A 27,682-nucleotide genomic window follows, 5' to 3' on the forward strand; every position below is an offset into this window, starting at 1 on the left:
CACTTTATCTGCTGGCTTAAGAATGGCACACCCAGTAAATCATGATAGCGTAATGCTACTATGCTGCTCAGCTGTGTCCAGGCTTTTTTAGATACATATTACAAGCAGAGAGAGCTATGGCATTTATTTTTAGATGGAGAGAAAGATAATAGGTGTGACTTCATATACTTGTTATCTGAACTCTTCAAATGTTGATCAACAGGTGTGAAAAGTTTTCCTCAGCTATGCTACTACTGCATAAACAGTGGGGCTATTCTGTGAGACAGTAAAAACTTCCATGAAATTGTAATTCTCCAAATGAGCAAGATAAGAATTGCACCTGAACACACACACATTAGTTTATAGGGTGCTTTTGTATCCATTGTTCCAAGATGAATGCTTTTAGTCTCTTACGTAACGCTGAAGTGTTACCAACAATCTGAAACTTCAAAACCTCATTAAAGTAATTAAAGAATCTATGCTTTTTCCATAACTCAATAACCCTTTCAGGTTTTCAACCACATTCCACCACTTAAAAATTGCACTAACACTTCTGGTCAAATCAGAAGTGTGCTATTGAAAGTAAATCCCTCCTCATTCCCACTCACTGCATTTTGGTTCACATCGCCCACCAAAGCGCATGCACAATGATTTCCTTTATGACGAAATTCAACTAGAAGAGAATCTCTGCTAATGCACACCAACCACTAATGGGAATGCAGTCCACACAATGATATTAGACCTAAATAAGCCCTCCCTGAACCACATATTATGGAGTTGCCATGTCCTCAGCACCAACATCTGCCCCTACTGCACCATGCTGCCTGCTAATGCAGACACATCCTGAAGCTTTCCTTGCAACTTTCATAGATAAAAAGCTTCTTAACAGAAATAAAATTACTGACAGTGTTTAAAACTAGGGATAGATCCAGTCTGCAGAATTTGGGCCGGTTTGCTCAAGAATTTTCCTCAAGATGATGTGCTCAAGAATTTTGGTTAAAATTTCTATAAATCATGTAAAAGGAAATGACTGTACTATTGGGTACAGATCTGACCTGCATGTAATATACAGGCATCTGAATCAAACTCTACTTTAGAGGGGCTTTTTCACAAGGATAAAGTTATCATTTACCTAGTGATTTCATACTTTCATGAATAAAACAGTGGTAAACAAAACATGTTTGTTGACATATACCCAGTGAATTTTCTCTTAAAGGCAGCCACATTCTGTAGTTTTGCCCTTTTGTGTTTCTTTTTTTTTTCCTCCTCACATCCAAGCAGGCTATCCAGATAGTTTCTTTTAGAAGTTAACAAGAATTTTCCAAAAGTAGATTATTCCTTTTCCTTAAAATACGAAGTTTTAAAGTAAAATGCATACTACAACTCTTCAGCACACATTCAGTTGTTCTGTGGCACCACCAAGTAAGATCTTGTCTACACAGTGCATGCTTGGTAAGTAATACCATCTACACAACACAACACCAAAGTCCACAAAGGGGTTTGTTTCCAGATCTGGTAAAGCACACATTTGTCTTAGCATACTGAGTGAGTGCTTTCAGTTACACTCAGCCTGCCAAATCCCTGCTCTCCCCACACCAGGGCATGATCCAAAGACCGCTAAAGGTTTTAGGACAGTCTTGAAAGATTGTATATTATATTACCCTGAAAAAAATTCTTGATGGCACAGGCTAAGGACAGTTGTCCAAAATAAAGCTTTAAAGAAAGCTTTGCTGGCAAAATTACAGCTGTGTTGGAGTGCCAACTTCAGGAACACAGAAACTGTAGAGACGTTAATGATTATTGTTTATTACTCAGAAGACAAAATATTTAGTAAACATAAGGAGGATTCTGAGCAAGAGGAAAAATCTCTTGCAAGCTTTTGACAGCCTTGGCTTTTCCTTTTCCAGATATCACTCAGTAACAGATTTTTATCCATCACATTCTGTGTAAAATGATTTTTTTTTGAAAAAAAAAAATCTTTTTAGTACATTCCTGATTTAACAGGTTTTTAATTATCCTGCTCATCCAGCAGCCTATAAAAAGTTAAATACTAATTAGACCAGGTACACTACAGAGAAATGGCTGGACCAATATGTTCAATGGCTGAAACAAACAAAAAACACAAGTAATACATGCAGGCAAACTGTTTCAGCCCATTCAAGACAAAAAAAAAAAAGTTTCTCTATTATGACAAAGAGCAAAGTTGTTTATGGCATCACACAAAACCTGTAGGGTGTCACTAGCAACTCCCTACATGTTGCCACAAGGCACAGTAACATTCAGTCCCTTTGCACGTAGAAACGAATCCACGTTTCAAAGCAGCAGCTGAGCAGCAGTAGAGTTACGAGGTGTCTGTAGGTTGTGCAGATACACAAACCACAGGTATAGGTAGTTTTCACTGAGGAAGAATAATCTCAAAGAGAAGCTATGATTGCGCACATGACAATTAGTTTATCTTTCAGTCTACTTACAGGTAAAATATACTTTCCGTATCTTGACTATTCAGTTTGTGTGTAGCACTCATTCAACATACTCATTATGAATGAATGCTATCTTTTTAGTAATCATATTTCTCAGTGAAATTTCTCTAATTGGCAGTTTCATGATTATTTCCATTTCTATACTTTGCTAAGACTGGACTTGTAACACATCTACAGTTTGCACATTTAAGAAAGCTGTGAATGTGTAAAAACTAAAATAATGAGGAGCTTAACCAAAACATTTTAATTTTTTTTAAATTAATTTCAAGAATTAAATCTCTTTCTGCTGTTTTACTCTTGCAAATTCCTTTAATTTCCTTTTATTTTCAGTGCAGGAATACCACCACTTTCAAAACTACAGTCACTTATACAGAAAGCATTCCTGTTCACTGCTTTAGCTCTTGTACCTCTTTGGGTGAGCCAATTCAAAACTATACTTAAATAGGATGTATGAGGTGAGAAGTATAATTCTTTCAAAGTGAGATTCTTCCACCACCTACCTTATTTTATTATTTATAAGAAAAGCATGTATTGCAAGAACACTCAAATATGGCCCAACTGTATCAGGCACTGTACAGAGAACAAGTAATTGCTACCCCACAGCTTAAAATCCAGACTAAGCAGAAAAGGGGGTTACAGTATAGAAGGGAAAAAACACAACAAAAAGGATAAATTCTAAAAATATTATTTCTTCTCATAATTCGTCCAGCCTTTTCCATTCTCACTCTAATGAGATAAGTGCCATCATGAAGTGTATATGAAGAGTCCTAACACCCCCGTGACAAAAAGGCTGTCCTTTGAAGGTCACAACTGAACAGAGACGGGGCTTTTGAAGACTTACCATAAAACAGTATCAGCCATTGCCCTGCTTTAGGCAAAGTAAGGATTGAGTAAAATATGCGTTACAGTGGTAGCACCTGGGCAGATGAGCTGATTCTACTGTGGCAGGTAAAGGCAAAAAGCAAAGTCACCGAGGCATTCAGACAGTAGTGTTGCACTGGATCTCATTGCTGTTTGCCAAAAGGATTTTCATGGCAGTTAAATCTTCCAAAAACAGCCTTTCCTCCTAAATGCTGAAAGGGCTCAAACTCATCTTCCCACCACATTACAAAACATAATATATTAATCCAAAAGTAGGACAAGCTCTTTTTTTCCCTTAATTCCAAGGTCAGGAAAAAAAAATGTCTAACATTACATCTTAATTTACATAGCAAGAACAGAGGGTACTGGACACACAGTAAACAACGAATTAGGGCAATACAGTAGTTACATCCATAAAATTCACCAAGTTTGGCACAGCAGTGAATAAATAATCTTCTTTTGAGTTTATGACTTAAATGAATCTGTCCCGATACCTCAGACCTCCCTGAAAGATGCCAGTTTAAACAAATGATAGAAACTGATTTACATGTTGCCTCTCAAGTTAGAGAACCAAAGTGACATCTCCAAGTATTTAATCAAGTCTATCTCTATGATCACCCCATCAGATCCTAATGCCTTGCATACTTGGATAGTTACTGCTGTAGTGTTTTAATAAACCTGTCTAGGATGCACCTGTTCAAAGGTTCATGGAACGTGTCCACTCATCGTCTCACAATAATCAAGAGGTAACAGCTGTCCCTGTAGCTGATTTTAACATTTCTGTCATATTTAGGAGGACAGACACATTTAATCAGCTGTTCATGTTTAACCCAGATTTCCCTAAGAAGATTCCTGCATCTATAAAAACTTGAGCCATACGGTCTTAAGACAGGTTGGCACTGGATATTGCAAATTAGGAGGACAGCAGTCTGTCCAAAGGTTTCTTTTCCCTGCTTAGCTCAACATCTCAGATAAGAACCAGGCAAAACACTCACACAACATACAATGCTTTCCTTTCCCCTGAAGAAGAACGTTTTAACCCAATACAAACCTAGATTTTTCTAATTATTGGAGTTTTAGATGTTCACAGTTAAATGAAGAATAAAAAAGTTGGTACACAAAAGATGCTTACTTTCCGCTTGTTTGCGCAGAGACCTAAGGAATTCTTCCATCCCTTCTCTTCATCTCCTCTTGTCTAGTAAATGACTTTATAAACAAAGTAACCTCACCAGAAACAATTACTCTATACACACATTTATACAATAAAGACCTTTTGAAATTGATCCTCCTCATTTATTGGAATTTGTTCTATAGCTCAGATTCTCTTCCTGAGGCCTGGAATTGGTACTCTTTGTCGAAAAGTAGTTATAATTTACTTCTTCTTTTCAATATTAGGTTTTAACTCAATATATAATTCACCTAATCACAAAGCAGAAATTATGTTCACGTGACACGACTAATTACACACTTTCATCACACAACCCATTTTTTAACCAAACTCCTTAATGTAACATCAGGTATCGCATTCACCTGTTGTAACACTTCCCAGACTAAAAGCTCCTGGTCATCAGCCCTCAGCTCTTGGGGCAAGCAGTGGGGGATAAAGGAAGTGGGCTGCACAAGCATACCAGCATCCACTAAGTCCCATTCAGAAACGAACGCCAAAAACCTCTTCTAGGGCACAAAGGGGATCTCCACCACCATACACAAAGATTGGGACTACACAATGAGGGCTCAGCTGAGAGATTTCTGCCCTGTTCCTGCCTTGGTGGCCACAGAAGTCCTGAAAAATTGCTTAAGATATACAAAAAGACCAGTGTGTTTATTCCGTTATTTTTCATTGTTTTTCTTGCTGGATAAATAGAGGAATTCTCATGGGTCAATGTCTGGGTATTTGTTTATATAAAATGAAGTATACAGTGTTGTTTATTTCTAAACAAAACAAGGTATTAATCACAGAATCACAGAATCGTCTAGGTTGGAAGAGACCTCCAAGATCATCTAGTCCAACATCTGTCCTAACACTAACAAAACCTCCACTAAACCATATCACTAAGGACTACATCTAAACGTCTTTTAAAGACCTCCAGGGATGGCGACTCAACCACTTCCCTGGGCAGCCCATTCCAATGCCTAACAACCCTTTCAGTAAAGAAGTTCTTCCTAATATCCAACCTAAACCTCCCCTGGCGCAACTTGAGCCCATTCCCCCTTGTCCTGCCACCAGGCACGTGGGAGAACAGACCAACCCCCACCTCTCTACAGCCTCCTTTAAGGTACCTATAGAGAGCGATGAGGTCTCCCCTGAGCCTCCTCTTCTCCAGGCTAAACAACCCCAGCTCCCTCAGCCGCTCCTCGTAAGACTTGTTCTCCAGACCCCTCAGCAGCCTTGTCGCCCTTCTCTGGACTCTCTCGAGCACCTCCATGTCCTTCCTGTAGCGAGGGGCCCAAAACTGAACACAGTACTCAAGGTGCGGCCTCACCAGAGCCGAGTACAGGGGACAATCACCTCCCTAGACCTGCTGGCCACGCTGCTTCTTATACAAGCCAGGATGCTGTTGGCCTTCTTGGCCACCTGAGCACACTGCTGGCTCATATTCAGCTGCCTATCAACCAGTACTCCCAGGTCCTTCTCGGCCAGGCAGCTTTCCAACCACTCATCTCCCAGCCTGTAGCGCTGCTTGGGGTTGTTGCGCCCCAGGTGCAGGACCCAGCACTTGGCCTTGTTGAACTTCATACAGTTGACCTCAGCTCATCGGTCCATTAGTCTTGTTTAAGATAAACATGTACATCAGAATTTTATAATGTTATTGTTTCCAGGTGAAGACTTCCATACCTTCTCCACGTGTCAAATTTGGGACCAACCATTTCTATTTCAGAAGCTTTTCTTTTCAGCTCTCAAACAGCTGACCTTGTTTATTAAACTGCAAACAGGAACTGACAGCTCCAGAAGGCTTTTGTGGTTGTCCTTACTGTTCTCACTGGCTTTTCAGGATTCCAGGAAGATCACAATGCAGATATACCAAGCACAGTCTCTAGAGCACAACACACCCTCTGATGGTGCAAATAGGCAACAGTATACCATGAAGAAACTTCCAAGTAAATGTTCTTTTTCTGGTGTAGCTTTGGTTTCGTTATTTAGTATCTTTCATTGGTCTTTAAATGGATATGCCACTGGACTTACTCTCTTGCTGACTGAGACTCACACAGAGACTCCTGGTAATACTAACTTGACTTGTTGAATATATCCCTACCTGGACCAGTGGGAGAACTCCCTGATCTTAATGATTCTGTCTTCATTAACAAAGATTCAATATTCTGAGAAAATACCACAATTTGGATGGCTTATACCAGAATCATGAAAGAGCTCAGCTTGAAAATTATACTTTTTTCTTGCACCACCTTCATTCTTCTCCCTCTTGAACTACTTGGCAGCAAAGCTTCCTGATATCATCTGGATTTTTTATGGCAAATAGTTTTTTTTAAAAAAAGCATACAAACATTTTGTAAGTTATTTTTGACAAAGCAGTCCAATGTGAGAACGTCTTACTTGATTTGCTAGCATAGCTGAAGGACAAGTTGAAATGCCTGATTCAAAAATTAAAATCTTTAACTGTTAAAAAGCTATTCCCAACACATTAAGGACCAAGTCCTCCAGCAGTGACTCCTAGTAAAAGGTTCTGATTCCAGTTCAGAGAATAGTACTGAATAAACACCTCTAATGACAACACTGTCAGTAACGTTAGAATAGTATCAAAAAAATAATAATTGGGGGAAAGATTACAGGGACAGATTTTATGTTCCAGATTATTAACGTAAGCCTAAACTTATTTTTACCCTTATGATGCCATAAAAATGAGAAAAAAAAATATTTCTGGGTTGGAGAGTAAGTAGCTAAATATAAGATTTACATTTCTTGCTATTGTGTGATACTGCTGGACTAATTCCAGCCACTAAACTCTTCAGCTGTCCCTCAACAGGTGTAAAAGGGTTCACTAACTTTGTACTTCTGCAAAAACACGTTAGAACTATTTGGAGAGCATGAAAACTTTGAATATTACAGCTATGCCACTCTCAAGGACTAAAAGCCACAATCCCCATGTGACTCTTTTGTCATCTATCTATAATCGTAAACTATCCTTCCAAAACGATGTTCAAATATACCGTTACCAATGCATTTGTGTCAGACTGTTGAACTATATTCTTCCAAAGCTATAAGCACATATGCAAACTTCTAGCATAAAGACTGACCGACAAGCCCGTGGGGTGAATATTAAAAAATGCAGAAATTTCTTCAACATCTCCCACTGCTAATGCTGGTTAAGAAATATATATGCTACATATTTCATCCACTTATTCTTTCCCTATTAAAAAAAATCTTGAAAGAAGTAACTACACACAATTTGAGCACAAAATAAAACAATCCGGGTTGAACTTAATCTTTCATAGACAAATTCTATCAGTTTTTATGCAACATAGTGTTTAAAAAATATGCTTTGCCAATTAACTGTTATACAAGCATTAACTCAAAACCCTGACATAGATGAGAGTTACAATTTAAAAAGAACTTTACCTCTCATAGTGCTGCTTCCCAAAAAAATGTCAATTATATATGGTTTTAGTTGCTTTAGCAAAGGTTTCCCACGTTTGTTAGCCTTACAGGTGCTTTGTGAGAAGTAACGCAGCTTAACAATCTGTGTCTAACCATCCTGAGTCATTTAATTACAAAAACAGTCTTTTAATGAGTCTACTCACATGAATACAAGTGATTCATAGTGAATGTCTGCTTTACTACCTCAAGCATGGAAAACACAATGAATATTGTTCATATATGTGTTAGGAGCTCCACTTATTTTGATAGGGAAACTTTTTTTTTCCTGGAAGGATAAAACTACACTCACACAATTTAAACAATGCACAACAGAATATTACTTCAAAAACGTAAAAGACAAGAACATCTATCACAAGTGTGACCATAGCAGAGCAAGGCCACCCACCTACAGTGACAACCCAGGGAGGTGTCTGCAGCAAGAATTAAAAAGAAACCCCAAAACAAAACACAAGGAAGGAAGCACTGGACGCAGGGTGACATTCCCCCGAGGTCCCCCAGGGCTGATTCCCCCAGGTGCCCTGCTGCCTTCAGACGCATGAGGGCTGCCATGCCAAGCAGGCAGCCGCCATCACAGGGGCAACGGGGCAGGAACAGCGCCGGAAAACAGGCCTTCCTCTGCCCCTTGTCGGAGGCCCTGGTTGTTGGTGAAGAAAATGGCGGCCTTGCTCTGCCACCACAGAGGGGAGGGCAGAGCGGAAGCCATAGCGGCACCACGGTGGGATGGAGCACCCAGGGGGGTGGCACCATGCTGTGTCACCACACTCTCCCTGAGAACTGTGATGTCACTGCCATGACACGCCGCACTGCGTCAGGACCACGGGGGGACCAGCGGGCTGCACCAGCCCTCCTCCTCCTCCTCCTCACATAGGAGGTGGGGGATGGTGCAGGCCAAGGCAGCCTCCAGAGGGAGGAAAAACTGTACAGCTGGGTCTCTGCACCGGAATGAAGGGCTATCCCACCTTGTCCTGGGGCCACCCCTCACACCTGACTAGCATGGTGGTGACACAAGTACCCCGAGGTACGTGTTTTGCAATGGTTGCTTCATCTCTTTCAAAGAGGTATTCTCCCTGCTGGAGCCTTGGGCCTCTTCCTCAGAGGTTCTCCAGACACTAATTCACCTGCATGTGTTCCCATCCTGTGCCAGGGACTGCAGCAGGGCTGAGGACACCAACAGCAGAAGAAAAAAGCTCTTACGCCCTTCCTCGGCCTCTGCAGGGCTAAGTTTTCTCCCTTTTCCCTTGATGTCTAGATTTGAAACAGCTCTTCCTGTGAACATCAAGCAGTGCTAACTGTAGAAATGTCTTTTTTATTTGCAGGTAATCATACAACAGGAGGAGAAGATCCAATTCACCCACAAACAGCCCTCAAAGTAAGCAGATTTGATTCTGTCTGCAGACAGGAACAGGATGACTGGATGTAAAGACAGTCTTAGCTAGCAGGATTCCCATATGGTGCATTTATTTAAGTATACAGATGTGCCTGTCAGAATGGCCAAACCTCTGCTGGCAAACTGGCCTGTACCAGACTTCACCAGAGCAACAGGAGTAGCTCAGGCTAGCTACTGATCAAAGATGCCTTACTTCAAGTTCACAGGCGCTGCTAGGATGAAGTGTTAAATCTCAGTGTTCACAGAGTTATCTAATTCAAAGCTAGTCTCTTCCGTATTGGTCTTTATGTGTGAACTAGTTAATATGAATATAAATACAAATACAGTGACTGATTGATTGCTTCAGTGTACTTATAAACTGTATGCAGACTGAAAACCATAGGAGCTGTCATTCTCTAACGATATTTTTTTAACTGATGTAATTTGCTGAAGTATTTTGAAATTGACAGCATACTTTCAAACTACAATTTCCATTTGGATACTGACTAGCAAAGTAGGTTGGTTTTGCTTTTAATAGCAGTATAGTCACATAACTCAGGTATGGGATGCACAGTATTCTCTACCTGCCCCTTTTTCTCCTCTTTTATGTTGTGGAGAATTTTCTTCCAAAGCAGAATACACGGAAAACTACACGTTTTGCTCTATGCACAAGTTCATTCCTTTAGCTAAGGTTTTCACTGAGTTTCTGAATTCCTGTGACCTCATAATGATTCATTCAGAAAAACATTCTTTGATCTTTGTGAAGCATTTGCACTACTTATTTTAAAGCACTTTTAAATCATTAGAGCTTAGCTAAGATTAGTTCTGTTAATATAGAACACCAGGGCTTCTCCCTTCACTTGGCCAAGAGACAGTCCAGCTCACTTATGTTGTCCAACTAGTACATGTCAGTCTAAACCAAAAGATGATCTTTGGAACTGGAGTATGAATTCTAATTTAAACACATTTGGTCTCAGCAAAGACTAAGATGCAAAGTAATGCCAGATATGACAGTGCTTTCTGTGATGTGAGCAACTGTCCAGGAAGAATGATGCTGAAATCCTTCCAGTATTGCAAATAATTTTCTTAATGGCTGTTGAATGGTAAAAGAACCATTTGATGAACTCTTGTTGACTCAGGCAGGATGAAAACAATCTTAGAACTAGAAAATGAACATGAGTTAAACTGAGAAAATAACCTAATTCATTTCAATATTTAAAAAAATAAGTAACTACCTACCAGTTTTCTGACATTTATTTTCTACATTTTAGGTTCTTCAACAACAGCTGGAATCAGTTCAGACACTTCGGCAACAGACTCTGGAGCATGTTAACATGGTAAAAGAACAGAAATGCTCTTAAAATATAAACACCAACTCCTGCATTTTTAGATATGGCCTTAGGTCTTTTATATTCTTACGTACAGTAAGTATACATTTAAATCATCCGTTCACTGATAAAATAATTTCACTTCAAGGTTCTTGCTCTTTCTTAGTTATAGTAGTATTTGAGGGCTTAGAAAATCTTAGAAAAACAAAGAGGAAGAACAAAACTGAGTTCAAGGGAAACAAAAAAAGGAAGGATCTTTCTCTAATTTGTACTACTATAAACTCAAGGAAGCTCTGTTATTTTCAAGGAAGTTAATTTCACCTTGTCATTGTCAGTAGACAGCAGAACCTACTCCATTGTTGTAAACTGCCGTGTTTCACAGAACACTAAGCCACCCTTACAGGAGAATTTTTCTGTCATCATTTCATCTGATTCATTATATAAAAGCTAAAGATTTGACACAGGAAGGACATTTAGCTTTACACTTTACTCGTTATACACAATTCCATATTCCTACACCCCACTTCCATCCAGTCTGTCCATCCCAGGACAGAACCTCCTAATTAATAGCGTATTTTTGGAAAGTCAAATACTTCTACATTTTTCTATAAACAATCTCAATCTCTTTCAGGTACAGTATAAAATCAGTGAGATACTAAATAAAAATATATTTGAAATGAAAACTACAGTATGTACATCAGACAAGATTTTGATGACTTGCACAGCAAGTGATGCATCTCTGGTATGTTTAACAATTTTTACTGACAAACAACTTATTCTTTAGATGGATTTTGGATTTGAGAATTACGTGGTTTTTGGAAAATAACCCGAAGGGAAATCTGGGTACAAAAAATAACAATGGTATATTTTTCCTGAGAAGCCACAGATACATATACTGTTCTGTCCAACCCATTATGATTACAGTTCGGTTTCTTTTCTGCACAGATAAAATGGTAACTTGATCTTCCCCATATTCGTTTGGACTATTTACACTGGATATGGAATGCGATACAAAGCCTATAGTGTAACAGACAGAGCCAAGGAGTGAAAAGAGAGAAATGAAGAAAGGGAATAAATACTGCTCCTCTCCTAGACATAAAACCTATTTCTGCCTCTATTTTGTGTAAATCCAGTTTGCCCTTCTTTCAAACTAACTGGGATGACAAAATAATCAGAAACAAGCTATAGTCTCTTTAGGTCATCCTTCCTTTGCTTGAAATATACTTAATCGATTTAAGACACTTACTCAGTATGTTATACCTGCTCCAAAGCCCAGTACTGAATTAAATAAGGCCCATGAAAACTGTTTATGTTCTTTTAAAGGGTAAATGGCATTCACGGAGATAAAATTGTACAAGTCTTGGTTGAGAAGTGCCTTGATATTAACAACTTAGTTGTCTTATGCTTCCAGTACTGCAATGTTTCACAGTTCTTACAGTATGATAGTTTTTTGTACATTTGTTTTTAATTTTGTGGGGTAGCCTATGGAAAATCCCAAAGCGCCATCTTCTAAGAGAGAAGTTCACCATGACCAACAACCCTGTTCTGAGGAGCATGTGGAAGCACATTCCAATCCTGTAAATGTGGTCAGTGACATAAAAAGTTCACATAGGATTTCACTGCAAAATACAGCAACTGAAAAGGTTGAACAGTCAGAAGATCTACTTGGAAACAAAAGGTTATCTGCAATGAAGAATGAATATAAATGTGGACATTTGGTATCTGGCACCGATCTGGAGACAGAAAGGTTGAATGCTGCCCAGGAGAAGGTAATTTGGAGTAAATCTAAGCTTCCTGTACCTTCTCCCAAATATGGGAAAGAATTTCATAAAACAGATGATACTAACTGTACTACCAAGTTGCTGAAACAAGAATTTTGGAAGTCAGTCAGTACTGACTCAGATTTGCTAGCACAGAATACAGAAAAATCTGTCTTTTTATACAGAGAAAAATTAAATAACTTAAAAGAAGTTGCAGAAACTGTTACCTCTTTAAATGAATCACATATTACTTTAGCTCCACTTAAGAAAAATCACCTACATTTTATTAACGAATTTTACAGAAACTCTGAAAGTGCCAATGTTTGGGGGTCTTCTCCTACAACAGTGTGCCATGAAAAAGCAGAATCTGAAAACCAAAATGTACATAAAGAATTTAAAAGTGAAGGTGACAGATTCCAGGTTAATTCTTTGTCCAAAATGGTGAAAGATAAGCTACTAATGCTTGATCACAAAGAGCAACTAGAAAAAGAGCAACTGACTGTTTTAAATCAGACACCACCGAGGCTAGGAAATCAGAAGTTGAGTGAAATCACAGTAACCTCTGAATACGATGGGAAAACTGAAGCATTGCAAAAGTCTCTGAAAAATTCAGAGTATTTGCAAAAAAGAGTACACGATCTTCAGAATGAAAATTTAGCTCTCAAGAACAAAGTCAAACCTCTTGCTGTTACCATACAGTCTTTGAAAGAAAAAATATCGAACTGTGATATACAAATTAAGCATTTAGCTAAAGAAAAGAAAAGTATGCTAAAGCAGTTGGTTAAATCACAAGAAGACAACAAGGAATGTATTAAGGAAGTAAAGAACTTACTAAGAAAATGTGAAGAACTCCAGAAACAGAAAATAATCCTTGAGGAAGAGAAGAGTCAACTCCATCATGGAAACCAACAAACAAAACAGGCACTACATGATTTTCAAATTAGGAACAAGAAATTAGAAGAAAAGATGACTACTGCTACCTGTGAAAAAGGGAAGCTCAGTGCAATGCTAGAGTGCTTGCAAAAGGAATGCTCCATGGTACAAGAAACAAATAAAAAACTTCAGATAAAAATATCCCAGCTTACAGAAGAAAAGAGTTCCCTAGAACAAGAGCTTGAAGGAAATCAGAATGAAATACAACAAATGAAGGAAAAAGAAAGTGCAATGAAATCTGAACGGGAGACTCATCTTCAATTAATGCAAACACTGGCAGACAAGAAACTTAGCCTTGAAACGAGCCTGCAGGAATGTTCTAATGCTAAACAGATGCTGCTGAAGGACTTTAAGAAAGTCCAGTCAGATAAAGATTATATAGAAAAGAAACTTATGACTGAACTCAGAAATGCAAAAGCAGATATTGATCTTTTGAAGTCTAACTTGACCACTGCAAACAGAGAATGCAAGAGGTTATCAACAGTAATAACAAACATCACAGAGGAAAATGAGTTACTTAAGAAAGAACTACAGGAACATAGACAAGATGCTTTCAAATATGAAAATGACATTAGAAAACTGATTGAAGAACACTTAATATTAGAAAATCACCTGTGGACTATTGAAAATGAGAGAGATGTATTACAGTTTGAATTCTACCATTTGCATAAGGATTACGTTTATCTCCGAGGCCAAACTACAGCTCTAGTCTGGGCACAAAGGACACCCAATTCCAGTTTTGGCACCATGCAAGATGACTGTTCTGAATATTCCTCTGGAATTTGTAAAGAAATTCCTGATTCTCAGTATGCAGCTCTGGAATACCTTTCACAAGGTAAGAGCTTCATTTTGCAGTAACTTATCAATTTTTTCGTTTTCTAAATTCAGTATTTTTGTTTTCTAACATCGCAGTACACAATTTGTCCTTCTCATCTGATTTTTCTGGTAAGCGTATTACTAGAATTGTACGCTACATTAGGTTTCAACTAGAAAAATTGTAGCTTTGCTGTTTTTAAGTCTTAGGGCAAGTTGCTAAGGGATAAAAAGGCTTCTGAAAAAGAGATTGTGCAGAATGTATATATTCTTATACAACAAAACCTGAATGAATGAATTGCTCCAGCACACACAAAGTTTGGGAATTTTTCCATTTGACTGCAGTGATAATATACAACATAGGATAATATACAACTGATAATATACAACAGTCTATTGCTTCAAATAAATTGTAATAAAAATATGTTTTTAAAAAAAAAAACATTTACAATTATGATGCTCAGTCATTTCCATTTTTTAAGTTCTCAAAACTGTCTCCTCCTTTTGGCTGAATTTCACAGATTCACAAGAGCAAATCCTTACACAATTATAAGTAGTCTACAGAAATGTAATAAAACTGTGACAGTTTACAGGAGATGGAATTCTGTCCCTAAGATTTCAGTGTCAGAAGGGAATATTAATGACCTTTTTAGCTGAACAGTTTAGTACATGCCACGTTTCAGAGCTTATTCTGCAAGAAGTCCTAAGTTTCACCTATGTTTCCACATGTTTTAGATGACATTCAATTCTGGTGTATGTTCAATTAACACAAGATACCTTTATCTTTTTATGCTAGATACTGACATAGAAAGGTTATTACTTAAAACGTGAACTTTAACATTTTCATTGTAAACGTAGTGAGAATGGTCATAGCTATAAAAGACACAAAAATTAGCCTCTTAGATATAGTCACTGCACAAATAATCTGATTTTCTCAGCCACAGGAACAGGGGAAGGAAGAAATTTCACAAAAGTATTGCATGTAATATTCTATGAAGCTAAAGTAACCTGTGTGTCATGTCTCTACAACACTATCTCTCTTTATTCTATTACATTTTTAAGGATTTTTTTTACCTTCTTAATAAATAAATCCATAACAGTAAAACAGTTGTTGGTGTTTCCAGAACAGACTTAGAGGTAATTATTCATCTTCACTTTCCTACTAATACAACACTGTACAAGCTCAGTATCTTCAGAGACTGTTACTACAAAAAAGTAATCCATTTCTTCCCATTTCTTCAATAATTCATAAATAGCAATTGTAACAACAACAACAAACAACAATTTTTTGTCTGGTTTGTAATACAGCACACTAAATGTAGAGTATGTTTTTGTATCAGTATTGATATATGTATCAGGACAGCTAAAAATACATTAAAGATCTAAGTCTACCTCTTAATGCCTTTTCCTGTAAAAACATTTTAAAATACAAAACACATATAAACAGTATTCGATTTTTTTTTTTTTAATGCAGTTAGGCAAAATTATTAAGCTATTATTCTGCACTACACACACAGATTCAATAATGACATTAAAACAAATACTTGGGCTGCTGAGTAGATGCTCAGGCATTCAATTGCATTTGATGCTTACAGAAACATGAAGTTGCTTCAAACTGTAACTGTTAAATTGTAAGAATTATTTATAAAGGTGACTGGCTATATCTATACTGTAAGGGAAGCTGTTATCATGAAAATGATTTAATATCTGATGTCCTCCCTATCCCAGATAATTGGGCAATGAAATTTAAGAAAGTTCTAAATTCCACCATCACGATAAAGTGCACTGCCAAGAAGCCAACTCTTATTGTATTAAAACAATTGTTACTTGTATTAAAACAGCATATTGTGGCCCTAACTAGAAACAGGCATTAGATCACTGGGACCACACATTTTCTGACAGGGAATTATCAGGAGAAGTAACTGGTCCTGTGATTACCAGATAAGGTTAGCTCACATGCACTAAAAATTTTCTCAGACTGGGTTGTCATGTTTTTTCTGTTGTTGTTGCTGTTTTGTTTTTAACCAAAGCTCCATATATTTTAATCTCGTTTCCTCATTTCGCTAGGGAATGACAAGATTACTGAAACACAGAAGAAAAATTGAAAAGGCAGAAGGACATAAAGTAAAACTTGAGAGCAGTCTTCATCAGCTGTACTACATCAGAACAAGTTAGGAGGAAGTACAGTGCAGATCAATCTACCTAGGAATGCTGTACCTACAAAGTTTATAAATGAAGAACATGACATATCGTCCTGATAATTTGTACAAAGAGACACTAAAGTACCTGAGGCCAGCACCAGTACAATTATCTAATATGAGGTATAAAAAAGAAAGAAGGAATTCTGTTACAGGTCTTTGGATAAAGAAAACATCAACATTCTTGTATAAGTTAGTATTTTAAAATATGGTTGGGTCTTCTTGATCTCAAAGGAAGGGGTTTTACACCTTAGTAAGTGCTGGTAGACCTGGCCAACAACCATTGGTTTTATTTTTATTCTCTTTGATGGAAATGAGAGATCCAGTCTAGAAATTCTTAAAAAAATACCCTGTGAACAGCAAAAAGGATACTTACAAAAAAAGAATAAATGTTTTCTTCACTAAATAATTTGGATATTTATGATTTATTTGGATATTTTGATTTTTTTTTAACAATAAAATAGCTTTGTTTTTACATGAACAGATTTCTTGGACCACGTATAAAAATCTGACAAAAATTAGTAAGGTAGAGCTAAGGTGTTCATTTAGGATCACAGTTCCATCCAAGAAGAAGCTAGTTTGAAAGTTGGATCAGGTTTGTTAGGATCCTTCCATACACACAAAGTGAAACTGAGCTGCTCTTGGAGAATATGGCAACACTTAGGGCCGTCAGGAAACACAGGAAGAGTGGTAAACAGATGCTGTTCAATAGAGAGAACTCCTTTTATAACAGGCTGATTGTGGGCAGGTTTCAAACAATGCCTGATATTGGTCATTTTGAGAAGGTCATCATAACTGAAGATTTTATACAACAGTTTTTACACAATGTACAGTGTAAATAAACTACAAGTTGTAATTCTAATAAAGGTAAACAATGACCTTAGTTTCACTGTGGGCAACAAATGAATTATTGGGTTGATACATACACTAATACTCACTGTGAAAGATGTGCCCTTTCTTCCACCATAATATATAATGAATTTGCAACCTAAATTACTCATTAGAAAGTATGTTTTGTAAAAGTATACATCAAAAAGTCCAGTTAAGCAGTAAGATGAAAAAATATTTACCCTTGGACTTACTGAATATATGATTTTAAATTATTATAGCATTATAACCAAATATTGCATTCTCAGTAATTTAAAAAATATATATATTGTATTGCCATATATACTCAAATTCCACTTTTCACATTTTTATTTGCTTTGAATGCCTATTAGCAAGCGTACTGTTAAGAGCTGACAATCTAAAAAGTATATCCTTCATTTTATCATGTTTACCTAGTCAGATGTCAGGTGTGCAGTCTTGTAGTTATTTGCATTTATTGATCTGGAATGTAAATTAAGAGTGACTTATTAGCTTTTGGTAGAATATCACTGTACAAAATAGGAGAGTTTTTGTAGAAATCAAAAACTGGTACACCCTTTCCTATAATTAGATATAATGACTTTAATCCTTGTGGAGTCTAACTGGTATCAATGGAGCTCTGTGTGAGAGCAAAAATCTACGTTAGCAAATCCAATTGTAGGATTATGGTCAAAATATCAGAAAATAAGCTTTCCACTGGAAAGTACATAAAAATTGTAATTCAGTGGGTAAGCAGATGATTTGAAAAATGTCTTACCAAATTTCTTAACTGTATGAGCTATAAGCTTCATACTTATAATAAATGCTGTTCACAATTCTCATTCCACTAAACCTAGGAATAATGAAGCAAAAATAAATACTGTCTTTAAAATTGTGAGGAGAGAAATAGCAGCAGAGAATTTGAAATAGTAGTTTTAAGTTCTCTCTGTGGAATTTCTGTTGGAGCTGTGTGTTTTGTGTCTCTTTACAAACATTTTTAATGATTCCATCATATTCATATCCCTGAGCACATGGTGATACTTCACAATCAGCCACTCCCTTTCAATTTCAAAACCTACTTCATGTGCAGCTCATTTTTTCCAATAAAGACATCTCATTTGGGAACATGAATTTTTATTCTGTTGATGAAACGACAATACAAACAATACACTGATAAGGTTCCTCAGGCCAGTGTACCATTCTTTTTCCCTTTCATTAGTTTAAAAACACCAGTGGTCATATGGAAGGCTGTACTTTCTTATATCAGAGTTGGTAGCTAACAGGCTTTTAGGTATGCAAAGGTACTTTCAATTATTTCTTAGTTTCCATTAGTATAAGAAGTAATGTGGAGTAGTAATATGAAGCTTCTGGTTTGGCCTTATTGGCATAAATATAAATTTCAAAATATTCCTGCAACTTAAAAAGTGTTTATGCAAATTCAGATATATGGTGAAATAAACTAAATAGAACAGTAATAGGTAGATAAAAGAGCAGTATTTCTTAGACTTCACATATGATATGTAAAAGAAAAATCACAAATGTGAAACAGATGCCTCTAAGAGTTTTCAAAATTTTAAGCAAACATTTCTAAAATATTTCATGTTGTTCATGAGGCATGCAAAAAACAAAAAGCACATTGGCGTCTATGTTTAGCTGCTGTACATGCAACCTTAAAAATCTGCATTTGAAAGTGATTTCTCTGAATAACTCTAAAGAACACGGCCATGATTATCTGCTTGAATTACAATAAAGCCAAACACAGAAAATAAATTTATTTAAAGGTTATACCTTAGCATGATAAAAAGTAAAAATAAAGAATGTGATTATATACCTATCCATAGTATTATAATGTCTCTTCTAACATTACACAGAGACATGTTTATAGTCAGGAATCTAATCTGAGTGCCATCGTTTCCAGAGCTTCACAAGCTTAAATTAACTAGTATTACTTTTGCCAGCAGAGGGAGCCAATTTTATTCCATAAACAAGGTAAAACAAAAGCAGATTTTGTTTTCAATAGGAGCATTCCTGTCTTTTTGCATTTATTAAGTCAGGAAAAAAATATTATATTTTTTTTTAAGTGATAACTGTACAGCATGATTTTGAAGATCTCTAGGATATGTATAGTCTTTTACAGTAACCTGAATTTACAAAAGTGTAGGAATACATTTTGAAAGCCAGGTTCTCTACACATTTCTTATTGTTTTGTCAATAATTCCTTCAATTATTTAATTAATTTAGACTGTAATAAACAGTTGTGCTAATGAATTTTGGTAGACAGCATATATGAAACACAAACTTAAATTAAAGCGGCTTACCTTGTGACATTTAAAGTTACTATGCTTGTAACAGGTCTGCTTTTTGGTCCAGGAGGAGGATAGAAAATCTTTTGTTCTTTACTGGTTGGGACAGCCATAATTTTTTTAATTACATAAGGATCAGCAGAATGGCTTGGATAAGGATCAAATGTGCCTCCTTTCATGCCCCCTGACTGAAAAGAAAAAAAAAAAAAAAAGAACCATTCAAAGTGCCAATCTACAAAACAATTAAGTTAATTAAAATGTTTTTCATGCAAAAGCAAGTAAGAATACTGAATAGCAGACTGCATCATATTATATAAAAAGCAGAAACCAAATGCTGCCCCGTTGGAAACTTTAAGGAAAATGTTAGTAATTATTTAGATGAATTCACAGTTTAAAATGTTCTTTGTAAGTCTGGATTTTGAGGGCAGGATCATAAAAATGTGATAGAAAAAGTAAAATTATAACTCATAAAATGAGTTATGTTGTGAAAAACATAAAAAGAGAGAGAAATCTTATGCCACTTTTAGTTCATTAGCACACCTCAATGTCTGGTGCAGGTGTAGAGATCATTCCACACAGGTAAGACTTTGGCATTATTAGCAATATGCTTGATTGGACTGAATACAGCATTGGCTTTTCCTGTAATATTATGTCCACTAATACTACAACAGTGGGAAATTTTAGTTAAAAAGCATGCAGGGGCCTTATTAACTCTTTGCAATCCACAAGTACAGCTAAAACCTACCATCTGTTGAGGCTGCATCCCATAAAAGTGCAACATTAAATGATTCAATCTAAACACTAAAGCAATTTTTCCTATAAGGATTTGCATAGCAAAGAGGGACTGTGCACATAATTTATATATATGGGGACAGCATATACAGTGAGGAGTACGGAGAGCCAGGAGCAGGATCCCTGGCATTGTCAGCCAGAAGAGGTGCTGACTGTCTAGCAGCTGACTTTTCAGAATGCTTTGCCCTACTGAAGGATCTCAGCTGCTTCATCTGTGAGGCTGAACACCCGACATGATTTCTCATGTGTGTGTATTCTTGCTATCTCTTTCCAAATAGTTACATTTTCACTGCTATCATCACCTTTCTCAGATGAATGAGTATCAGTCAAATAAGTCAAGGGTGAAGGACGGAATAATTGTGAAATGATGGTTAGCAGAACATGGTATTAAATGACTGACAATGGAACTCCAAAACAAAGAATAGAAAAGGAACTGATTAAGGGGCGTTACTGTATTAAGTATCTGGAGTCATCTAAGAGAGACAAATTTATGCATCTATATCTTAAGCCCATTTCAAACTGGAATTAAGATTTAGCCTGAAGTGAATGACATAAACTTAGTATCTCATCTCACAAAACTCTATCAAGATGGAATGCTTTATGGAATGCAAAAACAGCCATTTGGATTTTAAGAAATAACAACGCTAAGCACCTGGAACAAATGAACTACGTTCCTCAACACTAACCCCAAGCTTCACTCCTTATGTCCTCTGAGCCCTTCCACATGCATTTATTCCCATCCATCTCCTCCTTTTCTCCTAACTACTGAAGAATTAGAAAATTCTTAAAAAAAAAAGCTGATTCCAAATCTGTGTCTGCTGCTAACTCCTGAGTTATCTCCCGCAGCCTAAGTTAAGTCCTGCAGACTTTCCCTGGGCAGTGGCCCTAACCTGAGATTTTCTGCTCCTTCTAGCTATCCATTCCCATGACACTTCTAGTAATTACCTTTTATATATATATATATATATATAAAAGATATATATATAAAGATATATAAATATAAAAAATATATATATGAAAGATAATTATATAGACTGGTAGTAAACAACAGGTTCAAAAATGATATGAGTGACTGACAGAGTCCAAAATAGAAGAGCATTTCATTTTGCTACAGTAACCCATTCTTACTGTTATTTATTGCATAACCTTCTGCTTTGGATGTTTTTCATGGCATATGTAGTCATTTAAATGTATGTTAACAGCACAATGCAGATTTTTAAAAGAAAAAAAGGCTTTTTAGGCTATTTGAAACTGGTTATCACGTAGTATTGGGTCAAACAAGATTTCATTACCTTGCAAAATGAAAGCAAAAATCAACTGAATAATATCTTTCGTATTTTTAACAGTAAGAAAGTAATAGCAAAAAGAAACATTGGTTTCTATCTTATGCAAAGCTTAACCAGAAATATCCGAATATGCATCCTTTGTTTCCAGTAGCTGTAAGATAAACTAACCTTTTTAGCAGGAGAACTTGGTTTAAAAGGTGGTGCAATTGGCTTCTCTGGAGGTGGTTTCTTCAGAGGTGGCAAAGGTTTGTCATTAAAATAAGGATTCACATCAAAATAATCCTGGGGATGTAGATTGATCTTGAAAGGCCCTCCTTTAACCAAACGCTTGTGTTCTTCTCGTGCTTTCTGTAAAACAAATACTTTGAAAGAAAGAATATTGATCTTTCTCGCTGTATTTTATTCTCCTAACTGAAAAATTGAAAGCATTTAAATTCAGTCCTGGAGAATGTTCACTCTGTCTTCTCTCATTTGATCAAGGTATTTAAATACACACCATGTATGATGGAGCATACAGAAAAACTGACCAGAAAGCACAACAATCACTACAAAAGTGTGGTAGAAAAATGTCAGGAAAAGCACTGTTCATTTAAGACATGTCTAACAGTATTGCTATACCTGTATTTTTGGCATACATGCATATATACATATTGAAAATGCTGCTTCCATGCATCCCAGCTGCATAGCAGCTCACAGTTGTGAGCAGTTGCCACTACATTTCCCAGAATCTGAGCACCTTACTACATTGAGCTTCTCTATGAATCAGCTCTTTGTACCATGGGAGATGTCAACTTCCCAGACTCTACTTTAAAATAATACAGGTTTGACTCCGAATTTGTCTCAACCGTGGGTAACTGAATTGTTTCTTCTAATCTTGTTCTTACCCTAGGCCAAAAAAAATGTACTTCTGCTAAAATTTTTCACTATATATAATGAAAATACATAGGAAAACTAAAATCAGTGCAAGGAAATTTAGGAGCTGTCTTAGATTTATGAACTTACAATAAAAAGGAACAGGGTTTTGTTTTGTTTTGTTTTTATAAAGCTTCTAGAGTAATAAGGTCCCATTTCTGACAACGACAGAATTATGATTGTTCTTACTATATGAATTGTTTGGTAATTACTGCAATTGCTGCTTAATGTCTTCACACATAAAAAAATTAAGGTCAAATCTTGAATGGTAGAACTTGTGTGGGATATTCCCAGTTGTCTTGAAAAAATAATAAAGTAACTAAAACTAAATCTTTGTTTTTACAGTATGGTGATTAATTTGTTTTCCTTCATCCACCTTGTAAATAAACATTGTGACTTTAAGCTAAAGGAAATGTCATAGGGAACAAAAGTTCATGTAAATTCTAATAAATAAAAATGACTAATACATAATAAAGACTTTTTTTTTTTTTTACCTTTGCATTTAATTTTCCTAATTCATACCCATCTGGTTCATGTGGATACTGTTCTCCTATGGTAAGATTTGCATAACTGTAAAAAGAGAATGAATTAGTCAGATGCTCAAAACTCATGAAAGATTTAATAAATTACTCTGCAAAAAGTAGGAAGTGAAGTTACCCATATCCGGTTCCTTTTTTTCCTGGATTAGTATAAAAATTCTTTCCAGGAGGAACGTATCTTTCTCTGGCTTTTGGTTGTGCACTAAAGGATGCGAGTGGACCTCCTATAGTTCCATAATAGCTGCCCTTTCCACATCTAAAAATAACAAATTAACACATTAATTAGACCTTTGCAAATATTTCAGGCTTTCCATATCTAGTGTGCCAAAATGAAAATGTGTAGAAAACCCAAACAAGCAACATCTCCAGAGTTAAACATAAAACCAGGCCAGATCCACTGTGCAAGGAACTACAATTACAGGAATTCTGTGTACGGTGTTATGGACAGAAAAGAAACAAGGTGTCAGCAGAGATGAAGTTCTGAGGCATCTCAATAACATAAACAGGCTTAATAGAGGTTGTTTCAATTTTGCGCCAACAAGGTGAAATAATACTAGTACAGACTGATTCACAAACAGCCAGCCAGAGAAACAGGCTAAACAGACTTGCTTGATGACAAGAGGACAGTCTTTACCGCAAGTTTACAGAGAACAGTGATTTACTGTCATTATAATAATGGAGCAGCAAGCAATGTGGAGTAGTGGTCTGAAAGACTTTTTTTTTTTTTTTTGCTGGACATGCTAAATATTAAGTTATCTTTCTGCCTCGTCACAGAAGGAAAGTAAAAGGAGGCACAACTCATTTAGGAGAAACCCCTCTGCCTAGAAAGCTGCAGGAATTCACAGACTGGTTTTCATGACCAACCTGAAAATCAGTATTTGCTGATAAATGTATGACAAACTGATGAAATAGCTGAATGGCAATTTGGTCCGCTAAGCTGCAGCTACACTGGTCACAGAACCCCAAAGAACCCCCTGCCTCCGCCATCCAAAACTGAACAGAAAAATATAAACAGGGACTACTGTATGGGATTTGTCAATTACTCCAGACAGCTCGGGTAATCTGCTTTGGCTGGCCTGTCTGTAATTATTGCGGGGAAAAAGTGAAGTGTCCTATTTAAAGAGTTCCTATTTAAACAAGCCATTAATGAATACTGACAGGATTAGGATGCCAAGGTAACATTTGCCATCTTTGCACAGAACACTAACTATTGCCTGTTCATTACCCTCCCTTTACTTTTGGGCTTCATAAACCCAAATATAGGGGAAAATGGGCAAACTGACAATGCAGACAACCTTTATCTTGGCATTTCCCAGCTTGTAAGTGCTTTGCCTCATGTTCTTTAAATGTCTTTTTTGCAAGTAGGCTTTTTATATGCCAGTAACAAAATAATAAAGAAAGGACATAGGAAGAAAATAAAGGCCTAGGCTTCAGTCACATCTTCAGAATGTGACATCTCTGCAACCTCTGCATTTGCAGCCAACAATAAACATGGCTCCGTTGTAAAGGAAAGATTTACAAAAGTTGTTGCTATTCAGGCAGCCAAGAATAACAACATGAAGAACAGCAACAGATACAGCTCTGTTCTAGTTCCTTAGGTGAGATATGAGTCAGTTTCAGATACAAGAAAGGTACAATCTCTACGTTACTTGCCTGAGGATTCCATTAAAAGAGAAGACGGTGGTTACCTTCCCAGCCTCTGCTTTGTACTACTGTGCCAGTACAGATTCAGGAGAGGATAAAGAACCTGTCCTAAAGTTATTTCTAGAAGAACTCAAAAGTCTTACAACCCAAAAAAGAACATGAGCCACTAAACACAAACGAGTGCATTTGTGGAGGCGGTCGATGGAGGAGGGCATGCTGGCAGGTGTTTGTTGTCAGCAACTTAGTGGAGAAGAGCAAGACTGAACCAAGAAAGCACGTGAACAGGACTCTTGACTGACACAGATTTGAAATTAGTGCCTAGGTGTTTCTAACAGTCAAACCCCAATAAATTGTTTGCTTGCTATGAAAGTAAAGTTGAAGTAGAAAGAAAGTTTTGAACGTAGGGCTTGCATATTTTCTGTCACCAGAAATAGCACGTGTATGTCCGACAGAAAGCCTACACACCAGGTCTTACAGTCCTGTTAACAGCTAAAATGTTCCTGTAACATATGACAGAACATAGCTAATCCTTGCATCTCAAAATAGTTATATAGAATAGATAAGAGGTTACTTTCTAAACTTTCCAAAGGGAAAGCTGCAGAAAGATATGGCTAAATAAAACCACGAGACTGTAAGAACTAGGCCCTGTACACAGGCTGAATCCTGTCTCTCATTGCAGCAACAAGAACACAAGATTGTACAGTCATAAACAAGTAACTAGACTCTGTTTTCTTTATATGTTAATCATAGTAGTTATAGGAAACCAATTGCATTGGTATCATTTTGTCACGCAATTAATGTTGTGCAAATAGCAAAGATGTATTTATTTGAATGTTATTCTGCATATACTCCTCAACTCTGTAACATCTTCTGATCATCCCGTAGGCGAATTGGCATTTTTTTCTAGCAAAAAGATAATGCATATGAATTCACACTGTTAATAGCCCCTTTTCCTGCTGTTTTTGTAATATATCTGCTACCTATATTTTGGAAGGCTCAAAAATAGGAGAAAATACTGTATCTGAAAAGTTCCAACAGATTTCCTGCTAAATTAAAATGAAATATTCATTTGTTAGTTATCCACACCCTTTTCCCATATTCATCTTCATTTTCATTGAAAATGGAAAGCTAAAAGATAAGAAAATTGTACATAGCATTAGACAGATGCATGAAACAGTGGTTAAGAGCAAGCATCAAGTCCTTACCCCTACTTGTGTCCAGCCTTCCTTTATCTCCAGTTATGGGCTGCTGCTCATAAGTTCAGTACTGACTAACACTACATTGTATAAAACAACAATATTGTATTCCCATTACAGGTTTTATAAAAAATCATCTATGAAAACTATCTTCAGTGTACAGAACAGAAAAAAGGTCAATTTAAAATATTTTCATAATACTTACGGCAATTTGTCTCCATTACTGGGAAGGAAAGCTTTGCCCAAATTTTTCTTTGATTCTGCCAATCTGTAGCGTCTCCTTAGCTGAACAGGGTTTGAGTAGGCTTCACCATCGAAAATCCTCAGGAACTGAGGCTCAAAATAACCTGCTTGAAGAGCTGACAATGTTTTGGAACCCCCAGGTAACATCTGTCTGTTCTTGCTCGCAGCTTCATTAAAAGGGCCTTTAAAAAAGTAAGCACTGTAAATAACCATTTGATGTTAGTGCTTCCCTTAGACTACATTAAAAAATAAGGCTTGGATCTGGGTGGGTGGGTGGCAGAAAGAATGTACTACAGAGCATTTCATTTGTATATCATACATGTATATTGTATGATTTATACCATATAATATACATTGTGTCTGAAACGTATTCACAGCACCCACTTTTAGTTTTCCAACACCTACTCTTGCTTTACAGACAACTGAGGGAGGTCAGTTACTCCAGACTACAGTTCAGAGCTAGAGCTGATGAGTATTTGTATTCTGTGAGCAATACATCAGGGGTGCATCTCTCCCTCCGATTACAGACCAGGTCAACCTCCTGCTGGGTTTTGAATCCCCAGCAGCTCAATGTGGTAGAAGTGATAAGCCAGCCAGGGTTCTGGCAGACACACTCACTGATAGAGCATTACAGAAAAAGCACCTGAACTGAGAAGCGAGGATTATTCTGCATTATCACTTCAAAGCAGCAACCTCTGTCACCTTACTAAGTTCAACAATTATCTTTTTCAATGTGTATTCACATTGAAGAATGAAAGGAGAATGATCCCCAAAAAAGACAGGACGGGGAGCCTCACACTCATGAGTGAGACCAGGACAGAATAAATAAATAAATAAACATTAAATTACAACACTAAATTAAAAATAATAACAATGTAATTGTAAATAACAGAAGACCTGCTGAAAGAGCACACAAAAAACACTGTTGTTTTATGCAAGACCAGGAAAATACTTGTAACTTGCATGAAAATAATATTTAAAAGAAATGTTAAATAAAACAATGTTAAATAAACATTATTTTTATGAATCTATTATGCATACATATTTTTCAGTTTTACTCAATTTTTCCTTTCTTTGCTACATATTCCAACATATCAAGCCTTTCTGACCTAAGCAAAGAATATGTATGAAAAAGCTGTTGCTTCTAATTAAAAAAAAAAAAGAGAGAGAGAGAGAGAGAGAGAGAGAACAGCAATTCTGAAAGTAGTTAGACACTGGAGGGGATCTCTATTGCTCAACACTGATTAAAATTAAATGCACTTACGCATATAATGTGATACATATTTATCTCCAATGGTAACATAACCCATTTCACTGAAGAGGCCAATCCTCTCCATATCACTTTTTCCTTCCGCAGGCATGGCTGGATCTGTGTGACAGTGTACTGCACTGAAAAGGTAGAAGTATCCTTGTTTATTTGTGCTACTGCAAAAGTCTATAAGCAGTCAACACCTGTAAAAAAAAATAAGTAAAATGCAATAAGTTTTGGCTAAAAATATTAGCAATAAATGTAATCTGAAGAAAGCCATCTACAACTTGATTGACAGTTTTAGTGCTTAAAGGACAAACAGACTACATGGGATTTAGAGAC

General features: G+C 36.6%; 2 protein-coding genes across 9 annotated transcripts in view; one reads left to right on the forward strand and one right to left on the reverse strand.

The window, feature by feature from the left end:
• C4H4orf47 (chromosome 4 C4orf47 homolog) overlaps nt 1-27,682 on the reverse strand; it is a 91,740-nt gene that overhangs the window by 62,864 nt on the left and 1,194 nt on the right. For 6 of the 8 annotated variants that reach the window (XR_004780434.2, XM_035557845.2, XM_050710213.1 and 3 more), the window contains exons 2-8: nt 27,356-27,543; nt 26,054-26,273; nt 23,127-23,264; nt 22,964-23,039; nt 21,726-21,905; nt 19,495-19,667; nt 17,611-17,659 (exon numbers count right to left, since the gene is read on the reverse strand). Coding sequence is in view for 7 of the 8 variants with exons in the window: in XM_035557845.2 (XP_035413738.1) it covers nt 17,611-17,659; nt 19,495-19,667; nt 21,726-21,905; nt 22,964-23,039; nt 23,127-23,264; nt 26,054-26,273; nt 27,356-27,452 (933 nt within the window). In the remaining variant the exon portion in view is untranslated. Of the gene's footprint in view, nt 1-16,638; nt 16,681-16,849; nt 17,032-17,610; nt 17,660-19,494; nt 19,668-21,725; nt 21,906-22,963; nt 23,040-23,126; nt 23,265-26,053; nt 26,274-27,355; nt 27,544-27,682 lie in introns of those variants that run through there. The other 2 variants (XM_050710214.1, XM_035557850.2) reach the window with 2 other exon arrangements.
• CCDC110 (coiled-coil domain containing 110) lies at nt 8,875-14,963 on the forward strand. The gene is made up of 7 exons (XM_050710372.1): nt 8,875-8,950; nt 9,249-9,301; nt 10,570-10,635; nt 11,258-11,368; nt 12,108-12,395; nt 12,807-14,154; nt 14,929-14,963. The coding sequence occupies exons 1-7, from the start codon at nt 8,875-8,877 to the stop codon at nt 14,961-14,963; spliced, it is 1,977 nt and encodes a 658-aa protein (XP_050566329.1).

Source organism: Cygnus atratus, chromosome 4, assembly GCF_013377495.2.
Source record: "Cygnus atratus isolate AKBS03 ecotype Queensland, Australia chromosome 4, CAtr_DNAZoo_HiC_assembly, whole genome shotgun sequence".
Classification (NCBI taxonomy): domain Eukaryota; kingdom Metazoa; phylum Chordata; class Aves; order Anseriformes; family Anatidae; genus Cygnus; species Cygnus atratus.